This window comes from Podospora anserina, chromosome 1 (assembly GCF_000226545.1).
Source record: "Podospora anserina S mat+ genomic DNA chromosome 1, supercontig 1".
NCBI lineage: Eukaryota > Fungi > Ascomycota > Sordariomycetes > Sordariales > Podosporaceae > Podospora > Podospora anserina.
This window is the reverse complement of record NW_001914859.1, coordinates 1,951,903-1,968,739: the sequence shown is the minus strand read 5'-3', so window position 1 is coordinate 1,968,739 and position 16,837 is coordinate 1,951,903. Positions and strand designations below refer to the sequence as shown.

General features: G+C 52.1%; 6 protein-coding genes across 6 annotated transcripts; 3 read left to right on the top strand and 3 right to left on the bottom strand.

Moving 5' to 3' along the window:
* Nucleotides 1-410: 410 nt before the first annotated feature.
* PODANS_1_5590 (uncharacterized protein) lies at nucleotides 411-2,299 on the top strand (the record flags this gene model as incomplete). Its single annotated transcript, XM_001912731.1, has 4 exons — nucleotides 411-545; nucleotides 605-679; nucleotides 724-2,066; nucleotides 2,128-2,299. 4 exons carry the CDS (start codon nucleotides 411-413, stop codon nucleotides 2,297-2,299), a joined length of 1,725 nt encoding a protein of 574 aa, XP_001912766.1.
* A 2,844-nt stretch (nucleotides 2,300-5,143) lies between these two features.
* PODANS_1_5580 (uncharacterized protein) lies at nucleotides 5,144-5,404 on the bottom strand (the record flags this gene model as incomplete). The annotated part of the gene is made up of 2 exons (XM_001912730.1): nucleotides 5,144-5,195; nucleotides 5,262-5,404. The coding sequence occupies 2 exons, from the start codon at nucleotides 5,402-5,404 to the stop codon at nucleotides 5,144-5,146; spliced, it is 195 nt and encodes a 64-aa protein (XP_001912765.1).
* Nucleotides 5,405-6,391: 987 nt separating this feature from the next.
* On the bottom strand, nucleotides 6,392-6,966 carry PODANS_1_5570 (uncharacterized protein; the record flags this gene model as incomplete). The annotated part of the gene is made up of 3 exons (XM_001912729.1): nucleotides 6,392-6,534; nucleotides 6,678-6,822; nucleotides 6,922-6,966. The coding sequence occupies 3 exons, from the start codon at nucleotides 6,964-6,966 to the stop codon at nucleotides 6,392-6,394; spliced, it is 333 nt and encodes a 110-aa protein (XP_001912764.1).
* A 3,302-nt stretch (nucleotides 6,967-10,268) lies between these two features.
* PODANS_1_5560 (uncharacterized protein) lies at nucleotides 10,269-11,954 on the bottom strand (the record flags this gene model as incomplete). Its single annotated transcript, XM_001912728.1, has 2 exons — nucleotides 10,269-11,336; nucleotides 11,394-11,954. The coding sequence occupies 2 exons, from the start codon at nucleotides 11,952-11,954 to the stop codon at nucleotides 10,269-10,271; spliced, it is 1,629 nt and encodes a 542-aa protein (XP_001912763.1).
* Nucleotides 11,955-12,510: 556 nt separating this feature from the next.
* PODANS_1_5555 (uncharacterized protein) lies at nucleotides 12,511-13,104 on the top strand (the record flags this gene model as incomplete). The annotated part of the gene is made up of 3 exons (XM_001912727.1): nucleotides 12,511-12,534; nucleotides 12,621-12,841; nucleotides 12,906-13,104. The coding sequence occupies 3 exons, from the start codon at nucleotides 12,511-12,513 to the stop codon at nucleotides 13,102-13,104; spliced, it is 444 nt and encodes a 147-aa protein (XP_001912762.1).
* Nucleotides 13,105-14,116: 1,012 nt separating this feature from the next.
* On the top strand, nucleotides 14,117-15,220 carry PODANS_1_5550 (uncharacterized protein; the record flags this gene model as incomplete). Its single annotated transcript, XM_001912726.1, has 1 exon — nucleotides 14,117-15,220. One exon carries the CDS (start codon nucleotides 14,117-14,119, stop codon nucleotides 15,218-15,220), a length of 1,104 nt encoding a protein of 367 aa, XP_001912761.1.
* Between the last annotated feature and the right edge of the window lie 1,617 nt (nucleotides 15,221-16,837).

Here is a 16,837-nt window from a genome sequence, read left to right as displayed (position 1 = left end):
ATCTAGGGAGCAGATCCGGAGAAGCCTAAGGCCCATATTCAGTCGGAGAATATCTGGTCAATCATAATGCGCGCCAGGCGTTGCATCCTCCTCCCTCCCAAAAGAGGACCTCGGAGGAGGGCACTCCGAGTCCCAAAGCGGACAGGAATGAAACCTTGGCTGGTGTGAGACGGCATCTTACAGGGCTTACTTACATGGAATCTTTTTGGTATGGCCTATACCGAGATGCTACCCACCCCAGGAGGGCTCGACCGTGTGTGCGCGTGCCTTCCTTTTGATATCCTTAAAAGGTGCCACTGGGGTCCCCAACTTTCTGGATTTCACTTCTCTTGATCGTGCGTCCTCACGACCTCCCAGCTTGAACATCTTCCCGCCAAACCAACAGTCCCAGCTTGGACTCGACCGCGAAGATGTCGTCGCACGGTTCTTCTGACGAGAAGCACGCTATCTCTCACAGCGTTGAGAAGGCGCCTGCTTCTCCCGAGGTTACCCTCACCAGTGCCGGCAAGGCCAAGAAGGCAAAGAAGGAGAAGGTGGTCCACAATGTGAGTATTGGTTCTTGTACTGCTGCTGTGCTTGGATGAAGATTGACTGTTTTCTCTAGGCCGAGCTCTATGCTGCCATCCAGGAGGCCAACATCAACCCATACAGCAAGGAGTCGCTCAAGCTCTACTGTCAGTGTTTTCCCCCCTCATCTGAGGGGTTTCGTTTTTGCTGACATAGTTCCCTGTTGCAGTGTCCGTCTTCATTGCCTTCTGCTGCGCCTGTGCCAACGGTTACGATGGCTCCCTCATGACCTCGATTATCGCCATGAAGTCCTACCAGGCCGTCTTCCCCGTCGGTGACACCGGCCCGCTTGTCTCGGCTATCTTCTCCCTCTACACTGTCGGTGCCATGGTTGGTGCCCCATTCGCTGCTATCCTCTCGGATCGCTATGGTCGTCGCGTTGGTATGTTCTGTGGTGGTGTTGTCATCAACATTGGCATGATTATCATCTCCACAGCCATGACCACCCCCCAGTTCATCGTTGGTCGCTTCGTCCTTGGTCTGGGTATTGCCGTTATGACCGTCGCCGCCCCCGCCTACGCTATCGAGATCGCCCCCCCACACTGGCGTGGACGTTTCGCTGGTTTCTACAACTGCGGTTGGTTCGGTGGTGCCATTCCCGCTGCCATTGTCACTTTCGGCACCAACTACATGGGCAACAACTGGTCGTGGCGTGTGCCTTTGATTCTCCAGTCCGCTGCTTGCGTGCTCGTCATGGGTGCTGTCTGGTTCTTGGATGAGTCTCCCCGTTTCCTGATGGCCAACGGCCGCGAGGAGGAGGCCATCGCTTTCCTTGTCAAGTACCACGGCAACAAGGACCCCAACTCTGCCCTTGTTAGGCTTGAGGTTGAGGAGATGAGAGAGGGTATCAAGCTCGACGGTATCGACAAAGTCTGGTGGGACTATCGCCCCCTGTTCCTCACCCACAACGGCCGCTGGCGTATGGCCCAGGTGCTCATGATTTCCATCTTTGGTCAATTCTCTGGTAACGGTCTCGGTTACTTCAACACCACCATCTTCCGCAAGTTGGGTGTCACTGAGGTTCCCCAGCAGCTCGGCTACAACATTCTCAACCAGGGCATTTCCGCCATTGGTGCCCTTACTGCCGTCACGCTTACCGACAAGATGCCTCGCCGCAAGGTCCTCATCATCGGTACCACTCTCTGCTCCTTTGCTCTGGCTGCCAACTCGGGTCTTTCCGCCGTGATTGCCAACCAGGAGGCTGAGAGGGGTGAGGGCAACTTCGACCTCAGCTACGGCAAGGGTGCTCTCGCCTCTTACTTCCTCTTCAACGTTATTTTCTCGTTCACCTACACTCCCCTCCAGGGTGTCATCCCCACCGAGGCTCTCGAGACCACCATGCGTGCCAAGGGTCTGGCTGCTTCCGGCTTCATCGTCAACGCCGTCTCCTTCATCAACCAGTTCGCCACCCCCATTGCTCTCGGAAACATTGGATACAAGTACATCTTCGTCTTCGTCGGCTGGGATTTGTTTGAGGCGCTTATGTGGTACCTCTTCTGGTATGTTTTTCTTGTTCTCCGACCACCTAATTACACCTTGCTAACCACCTTGTTTCTACAGCGTTGAATCCCAAGGCCGCACCCTCGAGCAGCTTGACTGGGTCTACGACCAGCCCAACCCCGTCAAGGCCTCGCTCAAGGTCGATAAGGTCGTCCTCGCTGACGATGGTACCGTCATTGAGACCGCCGCGAGGGGCATTTCCGGCAATGCTGACCGCGCCGATGCCATCTAAGCACCATCTCACGATATTACGAGAGTTTGATGAAATACCGATGGGTTGTATTTGTGTTGTCGCAAATGGGTTGAGTTTTTGATGTAATCTAGCTGTTCCCAAGCGGGAAGATGGTCGGCTATGGAGCAAGGTGCATGATACCAAACCAAATTTGCCAACTTTGAGGATGCTCAGATGGTATTTACGAATAATAATGTGTTGAAACAGCTTTTTGCTCCTTCATCTGATGTTTGTGACGCGATGATGTCTTTGGCACCGAAATCTCGCATGTGCCTGATGCCGACCAGCCCAAGAAAGACCAAGACAAAAGGCCACGATGTCACGCTGGTAGCGAAACGGCTACGCTAACAAGGGAACAAGCATTTCGCGCTAGGGCGTCGTTAGCGGGTGTAACCTGAGACCTTTAGCGGGAGGGACCACCCCCATGGGGAAGAGGATGCCGGAGCCGCCTGGGGAGCGAAGCGGGCGCTTTGCTCCCAGTGCTTGTCTGATGGATGACGAAGAGATTTGTTTGTCATGCGTGTTCAGTGGTGGGATAAAGAATCTTCTTTGGATGAAACAGTGGGATGGTTTCTCCATCTGAAGCTATCTGCTCCTTCATTTTGATCATTTTCATTCAGAGTGCCTTTCAAGCAGATGGGACGGTCAATGATAGGACGATGGTGAGATGATGAGAAAGGCCCGGCTGACGGCCCGCGGTTTCCACGCCGTCGTTTGTTCAGGTGCAGCAACGCCCCCCTGTCACTTTTGGACGACATGCATGCTGCTCGGCTTTGGGCTTCCTATCGTGGGCCGGTCCGACTTCGTAAGGCGCATACATGATGGGACCAGGAATTTTTGGACGGGAGGGGAAAGTGCTCATCATTGCTGTGCCGTGCGATGGCATTGAATTGGGTTGTTTGGTATTTGGGTATCTATCTAAATTGTGAAGCTTCGACTCATTGATCTTGAACATTTCATACATTGATCGTATGTCTTACTCCCACATCCACCTCACCCGTCATTTCCACTTCTCCAAGCTGTGGCCATCCTGATCCTTCAACCTGGTGTTTTCCTGGACCCTTCGATGAATCCTGCCCAACAGGATCTCACCTTCCACAGCTCAAACACCCTGGCACACCACTCCACATCCCCCCTCCACCTCTCAAAATTTCACAGCCGAGGAAGCCAGAACCCTATATCCGCCTTGGTCCCATCTTCACACCCCAAACCCATCGCCTTATTGAACTCTTCATAGTGCCTCAGCGCATCACTCCCCTCAACTTCCCACCGTCATGATCCGCCGGATCACCACACACCCACCTCCCCTTCATCCTCACATCCCTTATCTCCTCACCAACCCACATGAGGTACTCCGCCTACAGTAACCGTCCAGAGACCTGGTTTTAACCCCCCTCAACCGCTCTCCATTCACCTCCCTCAGCACCATCCCCCTTATCCTCTAAGGTACTTCATGATATTCCCAACCTCCCAAACCGGCAACGCCAGATGATGCGTGGTCGTTTCCCCAACAAAACCTCCACGTGTCTCCTGTTCATGTCACGGGACGTGGTGGTGTAATCGCACACCTTCATTGCACTGGACATGTACCAAATTGAATTCGTCTTCGGGTGCAAGTTGGAGTCGCTTATTGTGATGGTGGTTGTCGTATATTGGGAGTGGCCTTGGTACTACAGAGTAAGAAAGTGTGCTCGGACGGAGTTTGTGGGCTTTGCGATCAATTTTACTACTAACATTGAATTCTTCAAAAGACCTTATTAGGTAGGCCAAGATGTACAACCAACCGACGGACTGCAATTAAAGCTAAGCTCAACGTCGCTTCCGACAACCAACTGGCCGGATCGTGGTTCGCTTGCTGGAGGCGACGGGACAAGTTCGGCAAAGTTGCTTAGGGGGACTGGGGGCAGGGTGGCTTAGACAACCGTAATTCAACTTCGGGAGAAACATCATTAGGTACAGAACGCAAGTATAATAAGGTTAAAATTATTGGTGTTCTAAATAAATGTCAAGTGCCTGTTTCATCTCTATCTGATTCTGCCTCATCCGCCCCATCCTCCTCCCCTTCAATATCCGAGACAACAGTAAGGATAGATCCATGTCATTGTCAATGCGTCGAAGAATGTCAAGGACTTCAAGCCTGCTGTAGCCACCACAGCACAAGCACTGATACCAATCAGGGACTGGCACCGAGGATGCCTGGTGGATAGCCGCATCAAGATCAGGTTCATCGGCGCCGTCCATCTCATCTTCCTCCGCCTCAGCATCGGCCCTGGTGCCCTTCCACGCCGCAGGAGCACCCCCAATGTTTGGGAGAAGCTCAATGTCGGGGATGACACCCCCCGACACCGACCACACCATCCAATCCTTCAAGATGCCTCCCCTCCGCCATGGTGGCTGTCGTTGCCGACAACCACCGCGACAGGAGAGGAGGATCCGTCGAAGGTCGGTCAAGAAAATGAAGTTGAGGAAAGGCAGGGAAGAGAAGTGATAATGCGGGTTTTTCTTGTCGCATTCGCTCGAGCGATTGTCTCAATAGGATAAACAAGAGACCCGCAAGTCAAAAAGACGATGGGCCAGAAAGCCTGTCCACTGACTATTAGTTTTGACTGAAATCTCGGTGGACAGAATGTAACATACCAGTAACCCAGGCGTGGCGCTGTGGCCAACCCGCCGTCCTGTGGCAGAGATGGCTCGACAAGTTCGATGTTCTTGATCCATCAAACTGTTCTTTGGCAATAATACTGTGATGGTGTTGTTAGCTTCGCATCATGCCTATTAAAGATATGTGACTCACCTCATGGACACCCTGTATCCGATGTACATCTGCAGCTAGTGCTGGGAATATCAACGGTCATGTACACGTACTTGCCCATCGTTGGGGCGGTGTCGAGCATGGCTGTTCGTCCTCTGAGTGTTAGACTACTTCGTGCCATCGGTAGGCAGTTATAGACAAGGAACTTACGATCGACTGCCTGGCCACGTGGGCAGAGCAACAAAGCTTAGGGCTCGTGCCAGGTGAACGGTCGGGGTCGGATGTGTTTGATTCGAATGTGTGAGATCCAAAACTCTCTTCAGTGCTGTTGAAGTCGAGGTTGCAGTCAACATGATTGATCGACTAGGTTGCGGTATGGTAGGTTTGGGGTGAAGATGATGAGACGCCAGTGTAGAGGTGAGAGAAATGGTGGTAAAAGAATAGAATATGGATAGCAATGTGTGATAGAGCGATGGGAGGAAGCAAAGTTGTTGGAAGAGGGCTGGAGAGAGAAAAGCAGAAGATGGAGAGAGGAAGAGGTGGGGAGAGAGAAGTGGTGGGTTGGGAGAGAAAAGTGGGAGCGGAAAATATTGCAAGTGCTGGTTGGCTTATACCATTTTGTGGGTGGGAAAGAACGGAAGCAGTGCTAGGTATCCACCGATGTCACCTACCACCCAGACTGACGTACCTACCCTGGGAACCAGCGCGTGGCCACTGAGAGCGCAAACATCAGGCAAGAAACGGCCATACAGGTGAGATGGAAAGCAATGGAAAGCAGAAGGAGGCAACTGGTGCACCTTTCTTCGACTCAGCTCCTCGAGGAATCCCAGTGATCTTTTTCAGATCCAAGTCTTTCAAGCCTAAATCTCGGAGTCCCTTCTAGAGAATGCCGGGAGCCGTAGTAATGGTCGTGCCTTGGGCAGTAGTGTCAAACTATGCTGGTTGTAGGTACGAGGAAGGAATTCAAATTGAAAGTAAATATTGCCAGATATATCACGATCACAATCATTCATGGGAAGTTGTTCAGGTCCAAAGAAGCAAAAAGAAACCACACGGGCTTCTTGTTTTGTTTTAAAGAAAAGAAAAGAAAATTTAGAAAAAAACCACCGACCAAACCCCCCCGTCGCCGCCTCCAAACGCCCAGGTATTATCGCCCCCGCGGGCCCGCACTGCTCCCAGCCCACCTCCCACCTCCCCTTCCCCTCTCCTCCCCCGCCCACCTATCGTTGTCGGCGCTGGGTTCGCGGTTGGGACTGGAGCTGGACAGGTTGATGGGTCCAACGAGTCTGGCTTTGGCTTGCCCCGTCTGGGACGGCTGGGCCTCCGCCGTTGACTCAGGCTCAGGATCCGTTGCTGCCACTGGGACCATTCCCTCCGAGAGCGTCAGTTGCCCACACTGACGTCCCATCAGGGCTGGTGATGAGAATCCGTGGCAGCTCCGGTGCGCTGCCGGTCGAGGCCGAGGCGGCCCAGGGTTGTCCGTCTATGCAACCATCAACGTCAGTGTCATGATTTGTACTAAGAAGGTGAAGGGACAAGGGGTTTGTGGAGAAGATGGAGAGTGTCGGTCAAGAAGATGAAGTTGAGGAAAGGCAGTGAAGAGAAGTGATCATGCGGGCAACTTACTGGTGAGAACAGGGCCCCCCAAGCTCAGGCGGGCAGTTGCCGCCGCCAGGTCACCAACCGCTTGCCGCCTCATGGTGGCTCCCTGCAAGCGGGCAACCGCCGCCTGCCTCACCTCTTGCGTCCCGGCAGACGCTCCCGAACCCACCTAGAGACGCAGTTCGTTAGCATACAAGGCTCGTAGTCGCTGGGTCAGAGGGATATAGGTGGCGAAAAGAGGCGAGAGAAGAATAGAGTGATCACTTACAGTCCCGTTTACTCCCCCAGCGTCCCTTCCCACGTCTCCGTTCATCTTGTTTATTTTTTCTGCAGATAGAAACAGCCGTCAGTATATTCTGCTGAAGAGTGAGATGGGGCTGGAACGAAAGAACCGACGAGAGGAGAGAGTTTGGTGATGGTGTTGCGGTGGTGGGGATGGGATGAGGAAAAAAAGAGAAGAGAAGGAAATTTGACAAGAGCCTGGAGGTATTATCTACCACTCAGTGCCCGTGCGGGTCCCTTTCCTAGGGTCTGGACACGAGAAGGCGGTATTGAATGTGGAAGGAACAGATGGGTATGGCAGCTGTTGACGTGTAGGGCCCCTGTCAGTTAGTAGGAAACGACACCGCTTCTCTCCCCTTGAATCTGGTCTGACAATTCTTTCGGCACCTATCCACCCCCATTTCGTCATACCAAAGGTCCATAGGCAGTGACGTTTGATTATCTCTGTTCTTGAGATGTGCAAGAGAAGGCTCGGTTGATTCAAGTTTCATCTACTGGATACACAATACTTCTGCAGTTGATTAAGTCTGCATAGGTATATCTACAATGCAGACATTGAGAAATAGACCTTTTTCCCATTTTAAAATATACATATTGCAACATGGGATTGCTGGATTCATCAATGTGCCATGATCCTTCAAGAGTTGACCTTTCTGTTGATGGTGTTATTTCTTTTGCCCTATGCCTTCGCAAGAAGGGTGAGTACAGTCAGGGTAGCCTTTGAGCTATCACATCGAAATAATTCACAACTTATCAATTACCACAAGGAGTGTCACCATCTACAGGAGGAAGCATCAGCCCCAGGGATGGGACCTAATTGCAAGGCTATTATCCAACTGTGCCTGACTGGACAGCTGTAAGCCTCCACCTTCTGGGGACGAGCAGTGCATTTGGGCAGAATTCAGAGCGAAACTTTGAAAAAAGTCTAGCTAAGAGCAGTGGGCATGAGTTTGTTGCTCTGCATCCATGCCACGGGCGATTTCATCTCATCTTGGCCATGTAATATATCTTTAACAAAGTTACCTTATAGACCATTAGAAATCTGTTTGGTGTAAAGAGTAGTCTTAATATTTTGCGGATTCCACTTTGCTCCTTATATCCCAGTTTTTATCACGTTTTAGTGTAAGTTTCATCGTCTCAATAGTTGCTCTCATCAACTTTTAGTCGCTCTGTTCTCATCCTCTTGACAGTTGCTCCCACAATATTATTTTATTCGAGTGTCTACCTTCAGCTAGGTAGCTCACTCCAATCGAGGCTAAAGTGTCTTCTAATCCCATCAAAGCTTACTATAACCAGCCCCATCTTCTCTATTCCCAGCATCATGTTGGCGACTAAACTTACGGCCTCCAATACGTTGAGGAGACGCCGTCCGAGCCACCACCCATTGTGCCCGTTCCAATCCACCATTTTCTTGCTTGCTCGGATGACATGTTGATTTTTCGCTTGTCAGTGCCAGAAGTTTGGGAAGGGGCTCCTGCTTGCAATTCCTTTCGTCGGATTCGAGTACGCTCATTTTGAGTTGAAAGTACTCGGGATTAGCTCCCTGCGAGTTGAATGGTGGCGCTGGGAAAGCGTTTTGACAGCGAGTCTACATACTTTGATGTTATTTGAAGTTGCTTGAGCTTTGTAACAGCTGAAATTCTTATGTGGGAGGGGTAGACCAGTTCAGAAAGGTGAGGTGTTCTGCGTTCTTTTCTCAACAAGGGTCGATAGTTGGGTGATCAAACAATTTCTGCATGTTCCTGACCCACACGGCCGCAGGGTGCCTGCAGTAGTCTGGAAAGGGGGACCGAGCAGTCCTCGCTCTTTGAACACATCACATGCTTTGTGAATTAAAATGCAACATTTGCGATCTACCTATCAAATGAGATGGGCCATTTTGCCAATGCATACAGAGCAAGAGAATCAGCAAGATCTCAGAAAATACAAAACAAACGCTATGCAACAAACACCCCCGGGTATCCTATCCTTCCATGCAGTTTTCCATCCCAACTTTCCAAAGCACACCCACAAAGCCCTTTAGATTACTATCTCATCCGTCCGAACATCATCTACCTAAGCCTCTTCAATCTTAATCTGTACACTCCTGCCCTTTTCAGTGTCCCTAAACGGCTGCTTCTCGAAACTGCCCCCCACCGGCGATCTTCCCCTCCAGCTCCGCAATCTTCTTCATCACTTTTGGATACATCTTGTGGTTCATCCCCAAGCCACGGCCACCAATAGCCTCAATACCGACCGAGAACTCCCTGCACAGCTCCAGTGCCTTCTCCCACTTGCCCTGCTGCTCCAAGCACATGGCGAGGAACCAAATGTTAGCAAGCCGATCAGGATGATCGCTGTCTTCACCCACAGTCTTGGTGTACCACGACCGATCAATCAGCATGTAAAATAGCTTCTCGGCCTCGGAGAACCTCTTCAGTTTGACCAGTACCTCGGCGTGAATGCACTTGGCCATGAGAACAGCGAGATGCTGCGAGCCAATGTTGCGTTCTGCCACTTCGAGGCCTTGCCGGATTATCTTTTCGGCTTCCTTGTTATTGCCTACTGCCGATTCGACGCGAGCAAGGAATAGCCAACTTAGGAGAGTGTAAGGATGCTCCTTGCCTAGTCGCTCCTTGCGTTGCTCGTAGACAAAGGTCAAGTCTGTGCGGCTCTGCAACAGTCGCTCGCCTAGGTTGGGGTCGGGGTTGTCTTCTTCGTACCGGACGAAACTGGATGACAAGTCTTCGAGGCTGGTGAGAGGTTCGAGGTGCGTTGGGCCGAGGGGCTCTTTCATGCCTTCCTAGAGAATCTGGAATAGCCTGCTTGCTTCGTTGTATTCCATGCGCCGGTTGAGGACTCTCGCAAGGTTTCGCGTAGTTTCAAGAGTCTTTGATGCTTGTCCCCGTACAGTCGCTTCATCTTTTCGAGGTTGGCGACGTGGAGGGCGTTCGATTCGGTGTATTTCCCTTGTATGCTGAGGGCTGAGCCGAGTGTTTCGGTCACGTCGAGGGTGAGTGGATGGTGGTCGCCCCAGGTGTCAACGCACAGTCGATGGGTGGCCCGCATGTGTCGTACGACTTTTTCCATCTCGCACATCAGCCATAGCGTCTTGGTGAGCAAGAGGGATAACGCAATGGCGATCGGATGGTCAGGACCCAAGTCTGACAGAGACATACTCCAAGGCGCTCTGTTGGAGATCGCAGCCTTCTTCGAAGTGGCCTGTCTCCTCGTATACTCGACTGAACCGGACGTCTTGATCCACCTGAAGCTTCCCATAAGTCTCTTCAATGGCCAGAGAGGCTTGGCTTTAAACGCATTCTCTGCAAGAGTTTTGTCTAGTTCGGCCTGGCATTAGCGTACGTGTGTGATGTGCGGCAGTAGTTCACGTCGAGCATGGTTTTCTGGCTCATTATCGCCGTGTGGTAAGCGCCGGATGCTCGAAGACAAAGTCGCCATGGATATCTGGCACCAGAGCGCTTGGTGGGAGTGGGAGGTCGGCATTTCTGGGAGTTCCCTGACCCATTTGCGGATGAGCCTGTGCATGCTGTAACGGCCGGTAGACCTCTCCTGCCTCGTCACCAGGGACCTCTCTACCAAGACACTGGGTGCAGTTCGAAGCCGGTCTTCAACTTCATCCTCCAGATCTTCAAGGCCAAGGTTGTCCCTGTTTCTGAGTACTCCTGGCCAAGGGGGTGGTGTCGCCATTTGAGAGCTAAAGTAAGCTCTGAGCTCGCGGAAGAACATCCCCCACGGCTTGCGTTTGGGGCTGTGAAGCTTGCTGTGTAGTTCCTGCTCCTGTTCAGAGTCCTCTCTCTGCTGCTGCTCTTCCTTGAGTGGGTTGATGGCAGCGTTGATAAGCACGTCGGGTCGTATGTTCTGGTAATGAAAGAAGGAAAACACGTGGAGCAATTCCACCGCATCCTGACATTTCTCCCTCGGAGACTCCTCGAGGTTTCGATGTAGGATCTCATAGGTAGAGAAGACTGTAAAGCTACTATCGTCGTCCACGCGCTTCTTATCCCTTGGGATACTTCTATTCCGGCTATGGTAGTTGCGGCGGATTCGTCTGATCTCGCTGTCGTATGATGAGAGGTAGTTGGGCCAGTCGCAGATGCCCTTGAGAATGGCTTTGGCTGCTTGGACAAGAGCAAGCGGAAGGAAACCAAAGGCTTTGCATATCGAGTTGGCCGAGTCGATAGTTGTTTGTGCCCAGGGCCTCGGCTCTTCGGCGGCTCGCAGAATTACCTCCTCCGCCTCCTTGGGGTCCATGGCAAGAAGTTCAAGATACCGATCCCCTGCATTGCCATGGGTCATATGCAATGGATTCCGTGTCGTGATGATCACACAGCCCTTGTCCCCAACAGTTAACAGCTCCTCCAGATCTGTTTCGTCATCATCCACATTGTCGATAATAAGTAGCTAGGGCAGATCGCGGGTTGTCAACCAGTTCTTGGCTGCCTTCTCGTTTGGCTCGACACCATCGATGGTGGCGATCTCGGCGTAACTGCTGGAGGCGTTTTTCTGAGAGCTGCCATCTATGAAGAAGACACCCCAGAACTTGTCTTTGTACTCGGTGGCAAACTTGAAGGCAAGCTCTGTCTTTCCTGATCCGCCAGGTCCAAAGATAACGAACCGTTGCTGAGTAGACTTGGTGACATCGTGGAACGCTTGGTCCAGCTTCGCCAGCTCTGTTTTCCTGCCGATAAAGCAGGCTCTGAGAGGTCGTGGGATGACGAAGCGACGATTCGCGACGTCAGGTACGTGTAGAGTGACGGCTTCTGTGGCTGTGATGGCATCTGCAACGGCTGTTGCGTCGTAGTTTACGACTTCTTCGGTGATGAGTGAAAGGCTGTTTCGGGCCAATCCAAGCTTATTGACGAGCCGGCATGACAAAGTAGAGCGAGCCTGTAGGAAGCTGAACTGAGCCTCGTCGTCTGTGAAGAAAAGTTCTGAATCTTGAGCAACTCGATGGATGTGAAAAGGGCTCTGAGCACTCTGGTGTGTAGTCCCAAGGCAAGTGATGTTTCCAGATACCATGGCTGGTTCTCCAGCCGTCGCTCGTTCTCAATCCAGAAACCTTGTTCCCTCTCACCGGCGGTCACTCTGATGTTTGAGAGCAAAAGTCGAAGATAAGCCCCGGATTCGATCAGGATAGCAGCGGTACTGCCGATAAGGGGCTGCAGGAACCGTTCAGTTGGGTGCCGAGGCCTGACGTGCAAAGACGCACTTCGTCGCTCAGCTATGGCGGGCTGGTCAAAGGACTCGACAATAGCCTTGAGGTCGCCGATTTGTTCAAACAAGCCGGTTGTGATAGCGTCGACGTCAAGTCTTTCGAGGGCAGCAAGGGTTTCGTTGAGGCCGTTGAGTAGGACTCCAGCACTGAGGCTGCCGAATGGATCCGTCATTTTGGAGAGCGTTACGTGCGGAGTTCGACTGTGGACATGATCCACGCTGCTGCGGGATGACGCCCGCACACGGCCCCGACATCAGCCGTTGTGCGGCTACGAGAATGGGGGCTGCCGGGACCCTGAAGTCTCAATTGCTGACTGTTGGTTGCACAAGCTATATCACTGTCACCCTCCCCCACAGCAACATGGAGAAGACACAGCGTGAAGCTGTGAGGAGCAACTTCGACTATGCTGCCTTTGTGTTTGCCATCCGTACCCGCCTGGCGGATGTCGCCTGGATTTACAACCACCCAAGTTCCGCAAGGCCTGCAAATCGGTTCGCGACTGGACAACTTTCTTTGCGGCCCGGGCCATGAAGTACCAGGACGACTTTGGCGAGGAGGCGACCACCGAGAAATACGGTTTCATTATCGATCTTTGGAAGGAGATGCAGGACTTCGAGTTGGTCCGTGACCAGCTCCTCCATGTCTTGATGGCCGGGCGGGATGCGCTAGCGAGCTTTCTGGCTTGGACCTTGTAAGACCTATCTTGCCTACACATTGTTCGTTTTCCCAAGTACTCACACATCTTGTTATGACAGCTTCCACCTAGTCCGCAACCGAGACATCTTGGAGCGGCTCAAGCGGGATATTGCTACAGTACCAACAGAGGGAGATATCACCCGTGACTATATCAGGAAGCTTCCCTACCTTCGCTGCTGTCTCAATGAAAGTATGCTGCTTCTACCGACGTTCCAACTTCATGGATATTTACTTACCGATCGATACCCGCAGCTTTGAGATTGTACCCCCACGCTACCGCTCAACCTTCGCTTTACCAATAAGCCTACCATTCTCCCTCGAGGAGGTGGTCCTGATGGCCGATCTCCAGTGCTACTGTCGAAAGGGGCCGGAATCTCATTCTCCACATATCACCTACATCGAAACGAGTCCATCTATGGTCTAGACCCAGGGGTCTATCGCCTAGAAAGATGAGAAGACGGGGAGTTGATTAAGAAGGCTAAGCCTGGAGCTGGTTACATTGATTTCAATACCGGTCCAAGGCTTTGCTTGGGCAGTAAGTCTTTCTACCGCCTTTGTGCTTTTGCCCACCTGCTGACCTTGTCACAGAGGATTTTGCTTTGATGGAAGCGAGCTACGCTGTCATCCGTGCCTTGCAAGCATACCCGGACCTAAAACTTGTGCCTGGTGTTCCAAATGAACCTGTCGGTGCAGAGAAACAAAGATATACTGTTGGGTTATCTCCCAAGGAGGGTGTTCTTGTGTCTCTTGGGTAGAGCGACCATCTGGAGTGCGATGTCGACGGAGGGTGACTCAATGCTGTAATACAACCGTTCATATAGGTAGACGTAGAAATGCAGTTCATCAACATCCTGCTTCCTTGAGCCAGTATTGATCTATGTGGCATGCCTAGGTACGTCGAGATGTGCCATGAATGCCGTCCATTTTTAGCTGCAGATATTGTTGCTACTTTCTAGCCACAATTTAGCACCCTGCATGTGGCATTTAGAGAGGCATCCATGCAACCCCAATAAGGTCCTTACATTAGGCACACACTCTCCCTCCAGTCGCCTGGTGGTGCCGGAGCCTGCTACCACCCGCATCCCGCTCCGGGTCCAAGGCACCGTAAGTTCCCCTCCTCCGCTCCGCCCGCCGTCATTGTGCATTTACAAATCTTATACCATTTTGTTTTGGGGATACAGATACCAGAACTCTACAGGTTGTTCCTCTTCGAATCCAGAGGTTCGGGGCTCTATTTACTTTCATCCTTTCTCTCCAACATCTCCCAGTCATGTCCACCAAGAATGCATCATTTCCATACCCACCCATCGAAACCGAGAAAGACGCCCTGCGCATCCTCACGATAGAGCCAGGAGACTTTCCTGATCTCTTGGTATGCACTCTCGACCCCTTTTTCTTCAGCCAAAAGCCCAAATATGTTGCTCTCTCCTACACATGGGGAAGTTCCTACAAGGACAACGCCAAACTCCCCTTGTCTCGCTTGACAGCAACAGCACTCTCCCCAAGCCAAGATGTCCTCCCCCTACCAGCATCACCATTCCGGCCTGGAAGCAACACACCTTTGACAACCCTCCTACTCCGACAAAGAACAATGTCCTCCCTCTCACCACCCTCCACCCAGCCGACCACCGCCCCATCTCCCCCGATCACGGTCAACAACCACCCCTTCCACATCAGCCACAACCTCCACCTCGCCCTGCTACACCTCCGCTCCTCCACCCACCCGATCAGGATCTGGGCAGACGCAATATGCATCAACCAATCCGACACTGCCGAGCGAAACAGACAGGTCTCCCTCATGTCCTCCATCTACACTCGAGCAGGTTATGCGGTCGTCTGGCTAGGCACAAAGAACCACACAGTCAATCACCCTGCCCCCTTCTCTTCGTCCGGCGGACCGGCGGTATATCGATCAATGTCACTAGAGTGGAAAGCCGGCCAGACTCAGCACCTCGCCGCGGGCCTGGTTCTCCAACCTACTGGGCAGCCCCCCAGGATCAAGATTTGGTACTCCCCAAGGCCCCCACAAGCCACCCTGATGCGTCTGGCGGAAAGCACGTACTGGACTAGACTTTGGGTGGTGCAAGAGGTGTGCCTGCCGAGGTCGCTGCTGGTTGTGTACGGGTCAGATATATGGGCTTACGAGGAGTTTCAGGGGTGGGTGCAGGTTGGGAATGGTAATACTGGTGACGGTATGGGAGGGCAGCTTCAGAGACCCCCGCCCCCACAACACACAGAGTCTCAGCTTGTGGCTACCATCATGGCTCCTATGCGGAGGCTACTGGAAACAAGAGAGAAGAGGCATACCAGCATGATGGCGCTGGAGAGCCTGGTGGAGAGGTTCGCGGGGAATGAGTGTAGTGTAGTGAGTTGAAGGATAGGGTTTATGGGCTGTTGGGGTGTGCGAATGATGTGGCTACTAGTTTGGGGGGTGGGGTGGAGCAGAGGCTGGGTCGGTTGAATATTACGCAAACGCCAGGGAGGGCTGTCTCGCCGCGAGGGAGGGGCACAGTGGGTTCGTTGAGGATCGATTACAACCAGTCGTTTTATGATCTTTGGAGGAGTGTAGTTGGGTTTGTGTTTCATCATACGAAGACCATTGGTGGAAAGACAGGGGTTGGGTATCTGAAGGATGAGGAAAGACGGATCACGATTGTGAGGACGGCTGGTATTATTCAACGGGCGCTTGGTCAGAAGCTTGACGAGGAGCTTTGTTCTACAGAATGGCCACAGCGGGATCCTGAGGTTATCGGAGTTGTTGGATATATCGCTGGCGAAATTCTCCGAATTGGTCCTGGCTATGGCGATTTGGTGGGATCACACCGCGCGCAACAAGACTGGACTTCCTGCTGGGACGAATTCTACGACAGCGAGCAACTATCGACGCTTAGGCAACTCGACGAGGAGTACATGACAAGAATCTTTGAGTACGAGGAGCAAGATCTAGGCCGCATTCGAAATATCCCCGACCCATTCGCCATTGGCTCTCGTATACTTGTCGACAGGAGACCCGAGGAAGACAAACACGGTGCACCTATAAATGGAACAGCAAGATCAAACAGCGACCTAAGCCACTCCATCTCTTCAGAGCAAGAATCCTTCTACATCGCATCAGACGAAGAAGGCCGGCACGTCGACGGGAATGCCCGGATTAGTCTTGAAACAGGATACTTCATCGGACTTGTGCCACCAGCAGCCAAAGAAGGGGATATCGTCGTCCGGTTCTGGAACTGCAGCGCTGCTATAGTGATGAGGCCGCTAGCCACTTCCAAAATCACGCCAAACCAGGCAGCATCCAGTCAAATGTTCATGTTGGTCGGACGAGCAGATGTTGCTAGCTCCTCAGCGGGCTATCGGGAGGGGTATTCCCGGGAGTCGTTGGGGGCTATTTATGTCGGTGATCACAGCAAGTCTTGAGGTGTGACTGGAGGAAGGGAGGTTGTGGGGCTGAATTTAAGGCTGGTCGATTTGGGGGTTGAGCGTTTGGATAGTGATTTTGATTGGATAGATTTTGTTGATTGCTGCAAATGCACTGTAATTCTTTTGCGTGCCTATATAGTCAAACCCGATAAGAATTTTGGCTCAGCCCGTATTAGTCTTATAAGGCAAGTAAAAGGTAAGCGCAGTAAATATTACTCTGAGCTGAAATGGTGCTAACGACCGTTCGGCTATATTTACCGTAACTAAAACTAATTTGTGACGAACCCCTATCCAGAGCCTCTGAAAGGGATACTGGTTGAAGGCACTTCTGAACAATCCTGGTTCGGTACAGCTAAACAGTGTACAACAAATGGCTTGTCTCGATCACAACAGTCTAGATACCAACGATTGTGACTTGAATTGCATACTGCGGAACTGTCTATCTACACCAGCCAGTTCCTCCGTATATATAGACCTAGGGGCCGTGGACCGTTGACTTACAGACGGTCTCCTGCTCCCTCTGCTCCCTGCACCCCTAACCCTATATCATGCTTTCTGCCGTATGCCGTCA